Source organism: Orycteropus afer, unplaced genomic scaffold (assembly GCF_000298275.1).
Source record: "Orycteropus afer afer isolate SDZICR_OR568_19922 unplaced genomic scaffold, OryAfe1.0 scaffold00096, whole genome shotgun sequence".
Lineage (NCBI taxonomy): Eukaryota > Metazoa > Chordata > Mammalia > Tubulidentata > Orycteropodidae > Orycteropus > Orycteropus afer.
Genome location: NW_006921683.1, coordinates 10,092,456 through 10,106,961, shown reverse-complemented (window position 1 = coordinate 10,106,961; position 14,506 = coordinate 10,092,456). Strand labels below are relative to the sequence as shown.

Below are 14,506 nucleotides of genomic sequence, written 5' to 3'. Positions count from 1 at the left end.
TGTATGTATAATTTTTCTTTTTAAAATATGCATCTATTTTTCTCAAATATTGTATTAATTACTTTTTACATATAAATGACTGTGAAAGGTGATTAATATAAACATTCAGAAGCAAACACAAATCTAGCTATGTAAAGAAAGAAATAATATTGCCACTGTTACAGAAAGGCCACAGAAAAACATAGATGGAATGGTTTCTCTAAGCCACAGTTTGGCTTCATCTTCCCTGAGTATTTAGAAGCACATGTACATAAAATCAGCAGTCAAGACCATTACACAAGGCCCATGGTTGGGTCATCAGTAGGTCAGTAATGTGGGCCAGGTACAGGCTCTCTGGCAGAAATCCTGTCAGAAACAATAGATCACTCTGTATTTTCTACTTTAAGAACCTCTAGTTCTCAGGATAAGCTGAAGAACTCCTCTGGAGTGAACTGTATTCTCAGCTAATACAAGTAGCAGAGCAGAGAGAGGACAGGAGCTTTAACAGTGTGTGGTGTTGGCCAACCAGATCCTGCTGAGAACCTGGGCCAGGCTCAGCCAGGCATTTTCAGGATAAAAGGATGATAACTCACTGCCGGTGAGTCAGATCCAACTCATAGCAACCCCTTCTTGGGTTTTTGAGGTGGTATCATTAGGAAGTAGATTGCCCAACCTGCCTTCTGAGGAGTGGCTGGTGGGTTTGAACCTCCAGCCTTCTGGTTAGCAGTCAAATGCCTTAGGCACTATGCCAGCAGAGAGCAGAAATCACCTTGGTAATAACACATCTGTTTCTTGAGTCACATGCAGTTGTCTAGACTGGTGCAATCTCCCTTCACCATCATTTTGGGAATTCCTTATCTTCTATATCTTAGATCTTTCTTTCCCATGGTTTATTCCCTCTTAAGTGGCTTACATCTAGAATCAGTGCCTGAAAGATAAGCTTTTGACATCTGGCATATCTGAAAATATCTTTCATCTTCTCTCACATTTGATCAGTGTTTAGGTGGTGTGATGGATTGAGTTTCATTCCCCAAAAACATGTGTTGTAAATCCTAATCCTATGCCTGTTTGGAACAGGTTGTCCTTGTTATGTTAATAAGACAGGATTAATATTGGGTATCTTAAATGAATCTCTTTTGAGACATAAAAGAGATTAAACAAGTAAAACAAAAAAGAAGCAGAGATGAGGGAAGAGACATGAAGCTACATGAAGATCATCCAGGAGCAGAAGCTCAGAGACAAATGCTTTCCTCTAGAGCCTACAGAGGGAGCTCTGATGGCGTAGTGCCTAAGGCACTTACCTGCTAACCAGAAGGCTGGCAGTTCAAACCCACTAGCCACTCAGAAGGAAGGCTGGGCAATCTACTTCCATAGTGATATTGCTATGAGTTGGGTCTGACTCAATGGCACATCACAACAACAACAGAGCCTACAGAAAGAGAAAGCCTACTCCTAGAGGGAGCATCCTGAATTCAGACTTCCTGCCACCTAAACTGGGAGAGATTAATTCTGTTTATTAAAGCCACCCATTTGTGCTATTTCTGTTATAACAGCATTAGATAACTAAGACAAGTGGGTACAGAATTCTAGGTTGGAAGTTATTTCCTAGCAGTATTTTGAAGGGATTGTGCCACTGTCTTTTTGCTTCTAGTATTGCTGTTAAGAAGCCTATTCTGAACTGCTTTTGTTGCTGAAGCTATTGTGATCCCTGATGCTTTGTATATAACCTTCCTTTTCCCTCTCAGAAAACTTGTAGATGTTCTTTTTGTCCCAACTGTATCAAAATTTCTCTTGTTGAGTGTTGGTGTAGATCTATTTATATACCAAAAAACAAATTCACCGCCCTCTAGTCCATTCTGACTTATAGTGACCCCCTTTGGGTTTCTGAGGCAGTAAATCTTTATGGAAGTAGTTTGTCCAGTCTTCCTTCCATGGAGTGGCTGGTGGGTTTGAACCACCAACCTTCTGGTTAGCAGTCAAATGACTCAGGCACTATGCCACCAGAGCTCCTTTCTATTTGTATATTTTAAATTATTCATAACCTAACTACAAAATTCCTTCAGGAATTGAATATTTACTCTTCCTTACCTCCTTGGTCAATCAAATTGTGCTTTTTAAGAGCAAGGATATACATGAGATATAATTTGTAAAACAAATTTATCTATTTTGGGGGAGCTATAGAGAGGTATAGGTATACAGTATATACATTACACTGATCCCTACATCTTTTACATCTGAGGAGCTGAGTGCACAAGGAGAGTCAACATTCAGAATTAGAAGGCATGCCAGAGCCTTAAAAAAAAAAAAAAATCATTACATTCACGAAATTACATTTTCTAAGGCAGAAAGAGGTGTAGATATATTTGGCAAGATTTTCTGTAAGGGCTCTCTGCTTCTCATCAGAGAACTAAGGTTAGAGAGGCAAAGAAGAATGTGTTCCGAGCCCTGGGAAAGTAATTACTTGATTTAGTGAGGGTTGAAGTTACCTCGCAGCTGTCCTTCATGTAACAAGTAAAAGGCTGGGAGTTATCAGTTATTCTAAGCAAAAATGACAGATAAAACCTTGTCTCCATTCTGCCCACTCCTGATAATTTGCAAAGAACTTTCTTCACATATGTTGTGATGATTTAACTCTTTTGTGTTGTTATTGTTGTTAGTTGCTGTCCGATTGGCTCTGATGATTTTATGCATGACACAACCAAACTTTGCCCATTCCTGCATGAAACTTGCTCCTAAGTGTGATACCAGGCTAAAGTTAGTCCCTGCCTGGTTCATGAGCAAGCCAAATCAGTTCACATACAACAAATACTTGAGAGATGAGAAAGATAATTTATTGCCATGTGCATAGTAGGAGACAGGGGCCTACCCAAATCTGACTCCTCGAGTGGGGGTTGGGGTATAGTTTTTGTAGTGTTCAAGAAATGGGGGACTACACACAGTCATATAAATTCCAGGAATTTGGGTGTGAATTGGCAGGAGATTGGTTGAAGTTTTTTCATCCTTGTTTAAAAGGATGGTCATTTTTAATTCAGTGAGCTTTTGAGTTGCATGAGTTATACCAACTTCCTGTCATCAGCTGATCATGGCTTAGGCAAAGGAGGAGATATTAATTCAGAGCAATTTCGTTCTATTTCTTCCACTGCACATGTGAGCCAAAACAGATCTGAACTGGTTTTAACTGACTTCAAGTTGGTCTCAGCTGGTGTTCTGAAAAACAACTTTAAGGAAATGAATTATGCCCCCTCATCTGTTTCCAACTAGGGTCTGGAATGGTTATAGAAAGGATGAGGGAGTTAAACTTGGCTTCAAGTGCAGAGTAACTAAAGTGCTTAATACTTTTGTGTCACTCACTCACTCACTGCCATCGAGTCAGAACCAACTCATAGCAACCCCTCCTTGGGTTTCTAAAGTGGTATCACTACGGAAGTAGATTGCCCTACCTTCCTTCTAAGGAGTGGCTGGTGGGTTTGAACTGCCAGCCTTCTGGTTAGCATTCAGATGCCTTAGGCACTATGCCACCACAGCTCCCAATACTTTTGTGTAGAAGGATATTAAAATGGACCTCTTTCTGCTTTGGAGGGTCCCACAGTACAGTAGACTTGATTTTTAAAGGAAAGTCCTGGATAGTTCTACATGCATTAGCCCATTCACCCTCAAATTATTTAAGAGAAGGTTGAAGAGACCCTTAGTAAGTACTTTGGAGAGAATTGTCAGTAGTCGAGGTGCCATAACTTTTCTCCATTTCTTTCCATGTAAGATGGACTGAAGGGAGGAGACGAGGGCTAGTCAGATTCCCTTCAGCATAGTACTTGCATAATTTGGTGGGGCAGTGATGCATGGATATTTCCAGAAGGCCAGATGCAGACCTTGAGTAAGGGTGCCAGAGTGGGTCATCTTTGGAGGGACCCCAATGGTGGAGAATGCTTACAGGGGCTAGGAAACTCTAACCAAGGGGCTGAAGGGCAAAACAAAACCTCCAGTCGACGATTACCATATCAAGGGAGTTGTGGAAGAAAGAGCCTCGGTGACAAAAGGAACTGTACAGAACTCACAAATTACTCTAAAAGAGAAAAACTAGCACTTAAAATTTGCTACAATCAGAGTGACAACATCAATTTTACCAATGAAGGAAGCTTTTTTCCTGGCAATCCCCAAGAGGCCCAAAGCCATATCTACAGGTAGTGTAGATCAAAGAAATGGGAAAAGCTCACTTGGTTGTCTCCTGGTCTCTGACTCCCTCCCCTTTCAAAAAGGTCTCCAGGCCTGAAGCAGGTTCTGTTATCCAAAGCAAATCAGTGCCTGGTATGACTGTTGCCATACTGAAGTGAATGAAAGAGAGAGCTTTATTCTTCAATGTGCTAAATGAGACAGAGAGGGACCTAGCCTCAGATTCTATCTGTCTTCTGGGAGCTGCTTGCTGTTTTTATAGGTTGATGAGCCAAAAAGGTGACATTATCACAGGTTTAGACAAGGTTAAACATACACAAACACTGTAAGCATGCACAGTTGAAAAGAGTTACAACACCTCATTATCATGTAAGCATATTTCATTATCATGCCAACTTTCTCCCCAGGGGCTTGACTTTTACCATGCTACTGTGATATTTTACCTACTGCCTTAACCCATTGCTCAAGCCATAAAAGTTAATTGATAGCAAAAAGAGGAATGACAACTTTTTTACAAGAAACCACAAAGAGCATGATGTTTATAAGTAATTTTGAATGCCTGAAGATTGGTCTCAATACTAGTTCTCTAGTTTGGGGGGTCAGAAGGATGAGTTTTGATGAGTTTTAAAGTTTCAATGGTCTAGACTTTATATTGACTGAAAGTTACCAGAAAAGCTTTGTCACTGTTGCTGGTGTTAGGTGCTATTGAGTCAATATAGACTCACAGTGGCCCCATGCTTCAGGGTAGAATTGCTCCCATAGGATTTTCTAGGCTGTAATTTTTATGGGAGCGAATTGCCAAGTATTTCTCCTGAAGAGCCAAGCAGCTGAGTGCTTAACCATTGTGTCACCAGGGAGAAAGATTAAGTTACTTTTTTGTTTGTACTCTACCAAGTCCAGCTTGTTGATAAATTGGTTACATCTGTTTACCTCTACTCTGATACAGTGGGATGCAAACACAATTTGTACTTAATTTTAAAGTTGTAATATTTTGCCATTATTCTGTCATTAGACAATTCTGAAATTGAATAGAAACATATTATTACTGACAAGAAAAATCATTTTTGTGGTGTTATTGCCTGTTTCTGTTAAGTGTAAGATCCTCAACATTTCATAGTATTGCAAAAATCAACTCACCAAAATTCTTAAAATTTGTCAAAAACTTCTTACTCCTCTTCATGTTCTGTTATTATTACTCTTCAACAGGTGGTGGTCTGGCCTTAGATTGTTGTCCACTCCCCCATCAATACCAGAATGTAAGCTTCATGAGAGCAGGGACTCAGTGCCAAAAAATGAATGAATGAATATTTTAGAAAAAATACAGTGGGTCCTTCTCCATTCATTCGTTCAACTAGTATTTGAGAACTCAATGGCCCATAACAACAACAAAAACAACAGCACAGTGGGTAAGGCATTTGGTTGCAGTTCAACCCCATCAACAGCTGTATAGGAGGAGATGGGGCAATACTTCCGTAAAGATTTACAGCCTTGGAAACCCTATAAGGGTCACTGTGAGTCAGAATCAACTCCATGGCAGTGAGCTTGTTTTTGCCTTATACTGGAAATACACTGACCCTAACTCACTGCAGTGGAGTCTGATCTGCTTCATAGAGACCCCTCCTTGGGTTTCCGAGGCAGTATCACTACAGAAGTAGATTGCTCAACCTTCCTTCCAAGGAGTGGCTGGTGGGAAATATAGTGGATATGAAACACAGTGAATTTGTTCAATAGTTGTCCAAATCAAGAATATAAAATTAAATATTTTTAAGGTGGTATATGGGTTAGATAGTCTCACAGATGACAGATGAGAAGTCTTAAAGGAAAGTCAAGGTTTTGAGGGTAGAGCACAGTGCCCTGTGCTATTATTTTTGGGCCAGGGTGGAGAGCTGATACCAAGCCAATTAGATTCTGTCTCCAGGGAATTTGGAATGAGGATTTATTGACAATGGCAGCGAGTTTGGTTTTTTGGTTTGGTTTAGTCAGTCTTTACTGGTCTTTTGAATGACGGTAAGACTAGTAAACATCCTCACGGATGGCGATTGCTTTGCCCTTCCACAACACTATCTAACCTGTGTCCAAGACGGGGTGCAGGTCTGGATCACGTCTGAGGTCCTCCTCTGAGGCCTTGCTAAGGACTGTGCACCAAAGAGGCAAAAGTGGCCCTTACAAAGTGTGATCACCTTCACAACCTATATTTCAGTTGCGCTGTATTTTTCATTGCTTCTGGGGTAACTCATTGCCATCTAGTTGGATCTGACTCATAGCGACCCGTCCTTGGATTTCCGAGGCTGTATCACTATGGCAGTAGATTGCCCAACCTTCCTTCCGAGGAGTGGCTGGTGGGTGGGTTTGAACCACCAGCCTTCTGGTTAGCAGTCAAATGCCTTAGACACTATGCCACCAGAGCTCCCACTAGGGAAAAGGCTCAATCTAAAACGTGCTGTTCTAAATAAAGCACCTGCCTCTCTATACTGGTAGATTTAGGTTGGAAGCTCTGGGGGCACACCCAGGACATTCACAGCTAGTTACAGTTGACAGGACAGCCAACTAGCATGTTAGAAAGGGATAGGAAGGGCAATATTGGCAGGTCTTGGGGCTCAGCTTGGGGCTTATCTTCTGAGTCACACTTTTATGCCATTTCCTTCCTTCCCTTATCCTGAAATTTTCTGAGGGTGGCTGCCTTCCTACCCCTCACCACTGCAACGTGTATTCTTTTAGAGGCTCTTGAGCACCTTCTCCAACTCTCAAGAAAGTCTAGAAGGCACCTCTCTATTGATTTGCCTATTTCTTCCTCGGTGTTCCTATTTGTAGAGCGTTTGGCTGTTGCCTTACCCTTAAATTTGTCAATGAGTTTTATTTTCTTCTGTTTGCATCAAGTGTACAGAGATGGAGGTGGATATTGTTGGCTGTCTGTCGGCAAGTTATTACCAGCTCCATAAGCAGAAAAGCCTAGAGTGAGTCCCTCATCCAACCCTCTCCCTAGCACGGGATGGCGTCATAAATATTTATGAATGAATACATAATTAAGTAGTGAACGTGCAGATAGACCCGACGCTTTCCGGGTAGGTAGGGGAGACTGTGTGAGGAGGCTTTGAGGTTGATGTTTGGCCCTCCAGCCCTATCCTCTAGGCTCGGCCCTATGCTAGTCCACACCCACAGGCGCACGCTGAGGTTCCAGGGTGAGGGGTAAGGTGGGCCCGAATGGAGGGACAGGGCATCAAGATCGCGCCGGATGGGGACGCGGGGACGCGGGAACGCGCGGCGGGGAGGGGCGGGGCTACGAGGACGCGCCGGATGGGTGAGCCGGCGGGGACTCGCGTGCGAGGGGCGGGGCAACGAGGACAGGCAAAGAGGAAAGGGCGGTGGGGATTGGGGAGCCGGTGGGGTGCGTGAACCCGGTGGGGAGGGGGCGGCCTAGGGCGACGCCTCCCAGTTCAGGCGCGCGGCTGCGGCGGCCTCTCGGCGCACAATGCCCACAGCTGGCAGGGAAGCTCGAGCCCTACCCAGTGCTGAGCGCGCTGCGAGCCGCGCCGGACGTTAAGTGCTTCCTCCTGGCTAGCACGCCGGCGCCGGGCCATGTACTCGGGGAACAGCAGCGGCGTCCGGGCCTTGTGGGAGGGCGGCGGAGTCTCGGGTGCAGAGGGGCCGGAGGGCACGCTCAGCCCCACGCCTCTCTTCAGCTCCGACACCTACGAGCGCTTGGCGCTGCTGGTCGGCTCCATTGGGCTGCTGGGTGCCGGCAACAACCTGCTGGTGTTGGTCTTGTATTACAAGTTCCAGAGACTCCGCACGCCGACTCACCTCTTTCTGGTCAACATCAGCCTCAGCGACCTGCTCGTGTCCCTTTTTGGGGTCACCTTTACCTTCGTGTCCTGCCTGAGGAACGGCTGGGTCTGGGACACCGTAGGCTGCGTGTGGGACGGGTTTAGCAGCAGCCTCTTTGGTGAGTTGGGCGGGGAGGAGGAAGCATCTTCCCCTCTACTGCAAACTTCCCGTCCCCTACAGTGCCGCCAGTTCCTTCCAGCTTGACCTTAGTGCTCCCGCTTGCCCTGCCTGCAGCCCCTCCCACCAGCCTCCCCTAACCTCGTCTCTCCTCCCGCCCTACGACCCCCATCTGCACAGCCTACTTACATCCTTTCCTTGGCTCTTCCCACCCTAGCGCTGACGACCTTTCGGTTCCGCTCCTGTGACCCTAAACCCCATCTAGTCTTCATCTCTTACTCCTTTGGCTCCAGTCCCTCCGTAACTGTCCAGCTGCTGTCAAGCTCATCTCCATTCTTTTCTTTCACCACCTGCAATAATTCCACAGAGCACCCAAGGACGGCTTTTGCATTTTGAGGAAAAAAACGAGGAAAGTAGAATCAGGAGATTCAACGAAGAAGAGTGATTAAGTCGTGGAAATTAGGGGGAGGGTGACGGGAAGAAACTTAATTCGTATACAATTTTTGTTTTCCCAAAAATGAGAGGTAGAAACCGAAAATAGTAGGATGGTAATTTTTTTTTTCTTTTGCTCATTAGCAGTTGTAAACCTTTGAATGCTAGGAAGTGAGAAAGTTTCATTCAAGTCCTCAAGGAAGCAAATTAGCATGTGCCCTGTAAGCTATTTTTACTGTATTTTCCTTTTTATAGGTGCCATGACACCAAATCTAAGGTGAGAATGCCAGCTCAGATAAACAATTAGTTGTGTGACCAGTAGCTTCATTAAACAACTTGATTGTTAATTGAAATTTTATCTCTACAATACTTTTAATCCTCATGGAAGAACTAAATCTCACTGAAAGTTGACATTTTAAGAAATGCTCAACCCAGCATTTCATTGGAAGACATGATTTTCTAAGCTAGGGAATGAAATTATTTAATTTGAACAATGATTTGAAATAGAAATGTGTATTTTTCAGATCTTAAAGTTCATTTTCTATCCAGAAATACACTGATAATTAACGATGGCTTTTAATCTTGTCAGCTAAAAGGAGAACAAAATCTTTGTGTATTACCATCAAAAATAGTTCTTGTTCACCCACCTCTTATGCTGTGACAAACCCAAATATAATTTTTGTTAATGATTCATTTTTTGGATATTTTGAAGAAAATGAAAAAATGTCATTGAGAATCATAATTTCATTAATTTGATTGTCTCAATAATTCTGTTTTCTCCCAACTCCCCAGTAAGCAGTTACTCCCCAGTTTTCTCATCTCTATAATGGAGTAGTTGAACTAATGTTCTCTAAGGTCTTGTCTGGCTATATATTTTGATGACTCCTTTAATATCCTTAGGTTAAAATGTACCTGGTCTTAGCAGTCCTCTCCCATTGCTTACAGCCGCAAGTCTTAACTATCTCCTTCTAAGCTAAGAATAAGCACTTACTATAATCACACTTCTTCACATATCCTCATGGGTTCTGTCACTCTTTTCACGCCCTGCTAGAAGAAGACAGAATAATTCAGCCATGCTTACATACATAAATGAATAGGTCAGGCAACTGCTTTATTCTGTGTGCAGTTCCTGGTTTCTCAGGGAGTGTGGCAGAGGTTTTGATTAGACAGGACTAGTAGAATAGCCATTGTAGTTAAGCTGATCAGTTAGTTCAATAAACTAGTCCATTTAAGTTCCATTTGCAGTGGTAGTATAGGATTGGGCAATCTACTTCCATTGAGATACCGCCTCGGAAACCTGAGGAGGGATCGCTGTGAGTCGGATGCCACTTGACGGCAGTTTTTTTTCGGTTTGGTATTATTAAGAAGAAGCTCTGGTGGCACAGTGCCCTAAAGCTACTAACCAGAACGTTGACGGTTCAAACCCATCAGCCACTCTGTTGAAGGAATGCGGAGCCATCAGCTTCTCATAACGATTTACCACCTCAGAAATCCAATGGGGGTCATTGAGTCAGAATCGACTCTATGGCAGCAGGTTTAGTTTGGTATTTTTATTATCCAAAACAATTAGTTAGCCTAATTTAGGTTAAATCCAGATTGTGCTGGCTAAACAAAGGAAAATCAGAGTTCAAAGAGCTCTCATTCTTTCTTTGTGATAATGAGTGCTAGAAAGGCCCCTCTAGCAGTGTGGAGGGCAGCCCCCAAACAGGTGTGAGGAAGTAAAAGCTGTGCTTTACTGTAAAGACTTCTAGGTGAGTGTGCCCTTTAGCCCTTTGGCTATTCTACCTCTGGCCACATAGTGTTCTGCATGTGGAATATGCTGAAAATTAACAGGTTCCAGAGATTCAGGTCATAGAGCCAAAGTCTGGCAAAATACAAAAATACCTTATTCAGATGTTATAAGTAGATGTAAGTTGTTTATGTTAAGATATTTTAATATATGAACCTAGTCTGGTAGCATAGTGCCTAAGGCACTTGACTGCTAACCAAAAGGCTGGCAGTTCAAACCCACTGGCAACTCCTCGGAAGGAAGATGGGGCAATCTACTACCCAAGGAGGGGTCGCTATGAGTTGGGGCCGACTCGATGGCACATAACAACAATGACAACACAACATACAAATGCATATTCATATAAAAAGATTTGCTATAAATATCTTTCCTACTAGGCTTATTTTACACACCTAAGTTTTTTTAAATGCCATTTGTTTTGATTTACTGATTAATCTTTTATTAATAACCTCACTGGTTATTAATAAATAGTCAAAAGAGTCATATTTTCGTGTTACTACTATAAGATCTCGTGGGTGGTTGGGGCTTGGAAGGTCTTCTGGCTGGCTGTTCTAGAATAACCTACTGTATTGGCCTTGGAAATACCCCTAATCATGACAGTATTCACATAGTTTATAATCTGTTTCCATAAATACAATGGAGTCACACATTTCTCACAATGTAAACACATAGTTGTTTATAGTTTTATTCAAATATTCGTATTGAAACAAAAGTTAGAGTTTTATTACATTGATTGTTCTTTATTTTATGTGGGATGTTTTTGTCTCCGTTTTTCATTATCAAATTACCTGATTTGGGAGGGTATATCTCTATTGTTCATTTTCAAGAAATTAGAAAATATGTGCAAAAGCATTTAATGACTTGCTTCAGCAGAAGTTTCTATCCAGATAACAAATCAGGCCCCAAGGGACTGTAATTACTGTTGCATGAAATTACCTTTATATTGTTTATAGTTGTATTCTTTCTTGAATTTTCTTCTTTCAGAGAAGAGTTCCAGTCACAAATGCATGTGATACATTTTGACATTTACTGCTAAGATGAAATACAGAAATGAAAACTATACATCACTTATAGTATTCTCAGAGTGACTAGATGTACTTTATCACGTCTTTATGCTACTGACCTATAAGAAAAAAAAAGATTTAAAAAAGGTAATCATTGAATACCTAGGACCTGCAGGCTTGATGCTTCTGAAATGAACTGGAATATCACAAGGAGATATTTTATTTCAGCATAGTCACACTTCAGCTGAGCCCTCATCCTAGAGTCATACACATTTCTGCCATTGGGAGTTGTTACCAAACACTTTACCTTCCAGGATGGCAGACAGTCTCCCCACAGAGTTTGATGTGGTTATAGTAGGAACAGGTTTGCCTGAATCCATCCTTGCAGCTGCTTGTTCAAGAAGTGGCCAGAGAGTTCTGCACGTTGACTCCAAGAGCTACTATGGAGGAAACTGGGCTAGCTTCAGCTTTTCAGGATTGCTATCCTGGCTGAAGGATTATCAGCAAATCTGTATTGATGGGGAAGAAAGTACAGTTAAGTGGCCAGACCTGATCCACGAAACAGAGGAAGCCATTACTCTTCGTAAAAAGGATGAAACCATTCAACACATGGAAATTTTTTGTTATGTTAGTCAGGATTTGGATGACAATGTTGAAGAGATTGGTGCTTTGCAGAAAAATCTGTCCACAGTGGCATCTAGTACCCTTACTGAACCTCTGGATTCTGCATGCTTGGTCAAAGACAAGCGCTCAGTATATGTTACTAAGTACAAAATGCCTGCCAAAGACACTTTAAAAAGTGATAGAGAGACTTCACTAGAAGTAAATGACATAGAGGAAACCTTGGAGAAAGAAAATGATTGTGGAGATAAAACTCGTGTACACACAGATGGAGATAAAGATGAAAAACCAGTAGAAGACAACATGGATCAACCAAAGAGAAATAGGATTACTTACTCTCAAATACTTAAAGAAGGCAGGAGATTTAATATTGATTTAGTATCGAAGCTGCTGTATTCCCAAGGATTGTTAATTGATCTTTTAATCAAATCAAATGTTAGTCGATACGCAGAATTTAAGAATGTCACTAGGATTCTCACATTTTGGGAAGGAAAAGTTGAACAAGTGCCTTGTTCCAGAGCAGATGTCTTCAATAGCAAAGAACTCACTATGGTTGAAAAGAGGATGCTAATGAAATTTTTTACGTTTTGTACTGACTTTGAACAACATCCAGATGAATATGAAGCTTTCAAGCAACGCCCATTTTCAGACTACTTAAAAACTAAAAAATTAACCCCTAGCCTCCAACATTTTGTACTACATTCCATTGCAATGACATCAGAGTCATCTTGTACTACAATAGATGGCCTTAAAGCAACAAAAAACTTCCTTCAGTGTCTTGGATGGTTTGGCAACACTCCTTTCTTATTTCCCTTGTATGGCCAAGGAGAAATTTCCCAGTGTTTCTGCAGGATGTGTGCAGTATTTGGCGGAATCTATTGCCTTCGCCGTAAGGTACAGTGCCTTGTAGTTGACAAGGAATCTGGAAGATGTAATGCAGTTATAGATCACCTTGGCCAAAGAATACATGCTAAAAATTTTATTGTGGAGGATAGTTACCTTTCTGAGGAAACTTGCTCAAGTGTGCAGTATAAGCAGATTTCTAGGGCAGTGCTCATTACAGATCAATCTATACTGAAGACAGATTCAGATCAACAGATTTCTGTTTTGATAGTCCCTCCAGTAGAACCAGGAACTTTTGCTGTTCGGGTCACTGAATTATGTTCTTCAACCATGACATGCATGAAAGACACCTATCTGGTACATTTGACATGTTCATCGTCTAAAACAGCAAGAGAAGACCTAGAATCAGTGGTGAAGAAATTATTCACCCCATATGCTGAAATAGAAATAAACAAAGAAGAACATTCAAAGCCAAGACTCTTGTGGGCTCTTTATTTTAATATGAGAGATTCCTCAGGAATCAGCAGAAGCTCATATAATGGTTTACCTTCTAATGTTTATGTCTGCTCGGGGCCTGACTGTGGTGTGGGCAATGAGCATGCTGTCAAGCAAGCTGAAACACTCTTCCGTGAGATCTTTCCAAGTGAAGAATTCTGTCCCTCACCTCCAAATCCAGAAGATATTATCTTAGATGGTAATGATAAGCAACCAGAGGTTCCTGGAACCAAAAATGTATTAATGGCTGAAGTAGAACCCTAGAAAGCCCAGGGAAGCTCCTTCAAAATTGGAAAAGACTAAGCTGGAGATTCTACATTGGGCCTTCATCTTGGCTCCAGAATATTCTCATTTAAATGAGTTTCCCATGTGAATAATTAGAACTGGTTATATGATAAATGCTATGCATATGTTATCTTTAACCCTCTCTGAGACATTCAGTTATTGAATATCTTTATTAATCTATCAGTAGCTGATTCATTGCTTATTGGACTTTTATTTTTTTTTCCCCAGAATGGGCTCCATGATCCAGAAACTTCAGTAGTGTTAGCTTTATTTTGGTATTCCATAATATTTATGTGAATATTCCATATTCAGAACTCTGCTTGAAGATAATATTGTATAATCATCTTATCATTGTCTACAGAACAATTAATAATATCTAAGGAATATTTCAAATACTTTCACAGCCATTATAATTCCTACTACATCTGCTTTCTGTGGAAATATTTGAATGTGAAACACACGTACACAGAGTAAGTTGAATGGATCTTTTATATGTAATAGAGACATGTAGGCATAGTGGTAGAAATAGCAGCCATTTTAAATGCCAGTATGATAAAATACATTTATCTATAATTGTTAAGGACTTGGCCTTGCATGATTTTTTATTCTTTTTGAAGGTCTGATGTTTAAAATACGTCTTAAAGTATAACTAATTACTTGACCCTAATAACCGACTGAGTCAGTTCCATATTACAAAAAGAGTAGAAGAACTTAACTTCTAGTTGAAGAGCTTGTTCTTCACAGGTTTGGTCCAAAGAGAATTTAGGGGATAAGATTAGTTTTGGTTTAATACTCCAGAAAGTTTCTGTAGAGCCATGCTCTGACATGAAGTTCAGTATGAGAAACCAATGCAAAAGAAAAGAACTTCCAACAAGTAACTCAGGCCAAAAAGGTGTGTGTGTGTGTGTGTGTGTGTGTGTGTGTGTGTGAATGCTCCAAGAAAAGATGC

General features: G+C 41.5%; 2 protein-coding genes across 2 annotated transcripts in view; both read left to right on the top strand.

The window, feature by feature from the left end:
* Positions 1-7,722: 7,722 nt before the first annotated feature.
* OPN3 (opsin 3) overlaps positions 7,723-14,506 on the top strand; it is a 74,257-nt gene continuing 67,473 nt past the window's right edge. Inside the window, exon 1 of the mRNA XM_007942718.2 lies at positions 7,723-8,089. Coding sequence (XP_007940909.1) covers positions 7,723-8,089 — 367 coding nt within the window. The remainder of the gene's footprint in view (positions 8,090-14,506) is intronic.
* On the top strand, positions 11,629-13,536 carry CHML (CHM like Rab escort protein). Its single transcript, XM_007942719.1, has one exon. The coding sequence runs from the start codon at positions 11,629-11,631 to the stop codon at positions 13,534-13,536; it is 1,908 nt and encodes a 635-aa protein (XP_007940910.1).

Excerpts from the sequence above, each read along its gene's own strand:
- CHML (XM_007942719.1), top strand. The coding sequence starts at position 11,629 with ATGGCAGACAGTCTCCCCACAGAGTTTGATGTGGTTATAGTAGGAACA.